Source organism: Athene cunicularia (assembly GCF_003259725.1).
Source record: "Athene cunicularia isolate RWA chromosome 6 unlocalized genomic scaffold, athCun1 chr6_part1, whole genome shotgun sequence".
In the NCBI taxonomy this organism is placed as follows: Eukaryota; Metazoa; Chordata; class Aves; order Strigiformes; family Strigidae; genus Athene; species Athene cunicularia.
This window is the reverse complement of record NW_020799105.1, coordinates 21,666,758-21,671,565: the sequence shown is the minus strand read 5'-3', so window position 1 is coordinate 21,671,565 and position 4,808 is coordinate 21,666,758. Positions and strand designations below refer to the sequence as shown.

The 4,808-nt window shown below is 44.9% G+C and overlaps 1 protein-coding gene across 1 annotated transcript in view; it reads right to left on the bottom strand.

Moving 5' to 3' along the window:
- The window catches only part of BTBD16 (BTB domain containing 16), an 8,032-nt gene that overhangs the window by 2,089 nt on the left and 1,135 nt on the right, over positions 1–4,808 (bottom strand). The window contains exons 2-3 of the mRNA XM_026851552.1: positions 3,608–3,734; positions 630–748 (exon numbers count right to left, since the gene is read on the bottom strand). Of these exons, the coding sequence (XP_026707353.1) occupies positions 630–748; positions 3,608–3,734 (246 nt within the window). The remainder of the gene's footprint in view (positions 1–629; positions 749–3,607; positions 3,735–4,808) is intronic.

Genomic DNA, 4,808 nt, shown 5'->3' with positions numbered 1-4,808 from the left:
CCCCCGAGTGCTAATGGATGATTAATTTCAACAAGCATTGCTATGCACATTTACATAATTATTTATGAGTAATTAAAACATCTTGTCTCCTGTTCCAGAGTCAATATCACGTGGCCAGGAATACAAAATGAGACAATGATGCAACATTAAAATGTAAGGTAGCTTATTCCTGTATGGTAACTATGTGCTTCTTTAATGTCACATATTTAAAGCTGTGCTTAGGACCAATTAATTTCAGTCTGTGAAGACTAAGAAAATTATTTGTATTATCTCGGTACAGATCATTATTGTCTCCCACGCATTATAGGAGCTCTCAAAAAAATGTGATTCAGGTTCCAGCAAGATATAATTTGGGGCCTGAGGGTAATTTCCTGCTCAGGACCTTTCCTTCATAGAGGTGCTGCAACAAATGGACTATACATTTATTTGCTATAATCGCTATAAGGAATAAAACAGATTTGTCTGGTTCTCCATGAACACGTAAGAGATGAAATAAAAATGTGTACTTTGAAACATTTAAGATTCTTGGTGATGCAGGAAAATGCATTAATAAAATAAAAATTTGCACTTCAGAAAGAGCACGAAATGGAATTGAATTCATTTCTTTCCACACAAATTCACTTCCTTACCTGCTAAATACAGCAGAACTGTTTCATGGTCTGGAATTGTCTGGGCAGTTGGTTTTATCGTTAGAAAGAACCACCAGAGAGTTGTTTTCAGTAGGTGAAATTCGTGGAATGTAAATAACCTGCAGGAAGAAAAGATTTGCTAATAACAGATCGGCATAAGTTATTTGTTCTATATTACCATGCCAGGGAGACATCAGCCCTAAGACACCTTTTGCAATCACAATGTGTTCGGAAGCATTGTGTGGGGAGTCGTAGACCGGACTTCTACAACTATTTGGGAAATCATAAGACTCTGGCTTTTGCTCTGGAAAATCTAATACAGCTGATCGTCCCAGGGTAAGGGCTAGACCATCTAAACACACCCGCTGTTGGACACAAAGCTCTCCAGCCCCGAGCAGCTTCTCGCAGACCACAGGTGAGAGCTGAGTGCTTTCCTGGTTTTGGGTTGGCTTGGTTTTATGTGGCTTCAGGGGTGAAAGTGCCTGCTAGAAGACACTGAAAGAGCAACGATAACAAACCTTTCATTTCAGAAAGCACTGCAGCAGTGTCACTTGTACCATCACCTTGGTGCCCATGGCAGCACTGGCAACTCATCACTGTCCTGCATTAGAGTTTGCAGAGGGGTAAAATACTTGAGTCTTGAGCGCAGAAGCCTATTTCATCAAATGTCCTTATCAAAATGATAAATACAATAGATTTCTACTGTGTCCTCACAATTACTAGAGACATACCGGCCTCCCTTGCTTATTAAATTTTCCTTCAACATAAGAAACAATTTCTATTTTATAGAGTGGCCACCTGATTAATAAGGAGAAGAAAAGTGACAGATGATTTAGACATTCACAGACAAAGGGAAACAGTTGGACAGTTGGAGTGGTGAGACCTACACCATGACTTGCTGTAGGGCGTGAGGATTTCAGATCAGCCGGGCACCACCGACACCCTGGAGGAAGAGTGAAGTTTATGGGTGATGCTTCCTGGCATCAGAGGGATACCAGGAACTGCAGAAAGGAGGTTCTGAAGCTCAGGCTGGAGGAGATGAAATGCTAGGAGTCCTGTAGTCCATATCCAGCACTAACCTGAGAGGCAGAACCCCTGGAACTCATCCGAGCCTGAGCAAGCAGATTTTCTGAGTGAGCAGTTTCAAGCCAGAAGACAGAAAGAATCCCTGGCTGACCGTAAGGAAACCAAGCCTTGCCAGAGAAAACGTACACGTCAAGGACGTACCGCTCGAAAAGTGAGTGCGTGTGTGGAGGAATCCAGTGGCCACGGGTGTTTGTGATGACAGCTGGTGTAAAGGAAAAAGCACTGATTCTCCAGTGGAAAAGGCGACGTCAGGATGAGTTGCATCAGAAGTCAGAAAAGCAAGCTTTGTAGTGGAGGGGCCTAACAGGAACGAACAGCCATGTGTTTGTGTTTGTGCTCAACACTTGATGTTAAAACTGGAAAATTTGGGTTGAGAATGAAAAGACAATTAGTACAACTGGTAGCTAACGCATTAAAATTCTGAAAGAAATGGCAGCCTCTGCAAAGGAAGGATCGGACGGTGCACAGCAAGTTCTAGATGAGAGTACAGGTCCTTTTGAATTAAACATCTGTCCCGTATTTGCCTGGATTACAGTAACCCATGCTTGACGCCTCCGATGGAGCACGGGACGGCAGGAGACCCCCACCCCTAATTGCAGCAAAGAACTGCAGTGACAAATGTGAATGAGCAAAGGAGACATAACTTTGCTTTAGTATCAGTCTTCACTTGGGTATCCCCGAGAAATCAGTGAGGATGCTGTATTACATTTCAGATAAAGTTCTACAGCCTACTATTTCATTTCGAGTTAATTAACATTAATGAGAATATTACATGGATTAGGTGGTGGTTCTTGTTTACCAAAGTGCTGGCTATGTTTATCTGTCAAGACTATTCTCATTTAACTGACTTTCAGCTCCTCATTAGATAGTAAAACCAGGAACCTGAAGGGAAAAAGCCCTTCACCACATTTCTCCTAAGTCAGTCTTTGTGATGAGCAGGTTATGGCACTCTCTGATCATTGCTAACTTCCATTAAATTTGAGCTTCTTTCTTATTAGAAGAGAATTAACCAGATGGGCTTCTGTTAGAGAGAAACTGCACCTAATATCAAAAAATTGCACTGCAGCTGAAGGTGGAAGAGCGTAGAAACAAAAGCGGGGGAGGTTAGACTGTCAATATTTTGAACCTTCTTACAAATCTACAGACTGTTTCATTTTAAAAGGGCAGCAACAACAAATCTTCCAGAAAATTAGCTTTCATGTTTTCATGACCATCGTCATTTCTTTGCTGTTTGTTTGTTTTAAAATGCTCCGCTCCATGGTATGCTATGTTACAACACAGTGTTTCCAGACATGGAAGAATGTTTATAAATCTGTGGGGAAAGATTTAGCTATCTTTTAAAAATAAGCTATTTGTGTATCTGGGTGTAAAAGGCTGATGTTCAGTTCAAAGCCTCATCCCATCAGCCTTCCCTCTGCTCTGGATCCCTGTGGTCATGTTTACAGGGTAGACCTGGAACTATTTTTTTTTTTATGGTTGCCCTTGTAGCTGTTAAGACATGACGATGAATTTCAGAGCCTTCATAACAAGTAAACTCTTAACGATGCCAATATCACGCAGAATGGTTGCAAGAGTTTGAAATGGGTCTAGATAAAATAGCTAAACAGAAGGAGGAGGTTTTTAATATATTTTTTTTAGGTAAGATATTACAATCAGTGCAGTGTAAGAGTTCTCACTTTGAGTACAATCCATTACACCCGCCTTACGTATTGATCTTTTTATTGGCCACTCAACAGTGTATTTGCCTGAGTCTACTGCACTGGCATAAAGACAAAGTCATTCTGTGTAAGGGAATAACTAGAGCATAACCAGTCCACACACCAGCCTGGTGTCTCTGCAGAAAGCAGAAAATCTGAAAAAGAGCAGGAGAAAACTCACAAGCCAGTACTCACCCCGTGGGGAAAGGCTGGTGTACATTCGCGGCACTGCTCCGGTGCTCTCCGACTGCATCCCCAGAGACGTGCCATCCTTTCTGTCCTAGAGGCAGGGAGCTGAGGTGGGAATTAATGTCTAACAGATCTAGTATTTGCACACAGGGACATCTGGCAATGGACGTGCAATAAAAACAAACCTGCAGGCACCTGGTTTGGGAAACAGGTCTTCTGATTTAACTTTTGCAAGACTGCTTGCAAGGTCACTCAAGGACAGAAGGAAACTGGTCGGTTTGTGACGTAGCACATTATTATCATCCTAAAATAGCATGGACATCTCCAAGAGCGTTTTAGGATTTTTGTGTAGAAATGCAACTCGTGGGGAACTCGCTCCCGAGTTCTGCCCAGGTTCATACTGGAGACTCAGCCCCGTCCTTTACATCTGTACAGCCCCAAACAGACCGAGGCCTGGCGGCGCTTGGCTCATCTAAGGCTTGCGGTGGTTGCGGTCATCGCACCGGTGAGGTGTGTGTTCAGCACATGATTGCTTTTGCAGGACGCAGCAGAAATGGCCAGTGCACGATGTAATATTTAGCAGGAATCATTACTTTTGAGGACAGTAAAATAATGTCGCACCTGAAGTAGGGACTTACAAGCCAGTCTGACCTCAGGGATGGAGCATGTGAGGCACTAAACATTGGGGCAGTTTCCCTAGGCAGGTCTGTCAGGGGAGCTGAGGAACAAGGTTCAACCATGTCCTAGGCTGCACCCAGAGCAGGGTGGGCACAGGGCGAGGGGGTGATTCTCCCCTCTGCTCCGCTCTGTGAGACCCCCCTGCAGGGCTGGGTCCAGCTCTGGGGCACCAACAGCAGAAGGACACGGACCTGCTCCAGCGGGGCCAGAGGAGGCCACGGAGATGCTGGGGGGGCTGGAGCCCCCCCTGTGAGGACAGGCTGAGAGAGTTGGGGGGTTCAGCTGGAGAAGAGAAGGCTGCGGGGAGACCTTAGAGCGGCCTCCCAGGGCTGAAAGGGGCTGCGGGAAAGGGGGGAGGGACTCGTCATCAGGGGTGTGGGGATAGGACAAGGGGTCACGGGTTTAAACTGACAGAGGGGAGATTCAGATGAGATGTAAGGAAGAAATTCTTCCCTGTGAGGCCCTGGCACAGGTTGCCCAGAGAAGCTGTGGCTGCCCCCTCCCTGGCAGGGTTCAAGGCCAGGTTGGA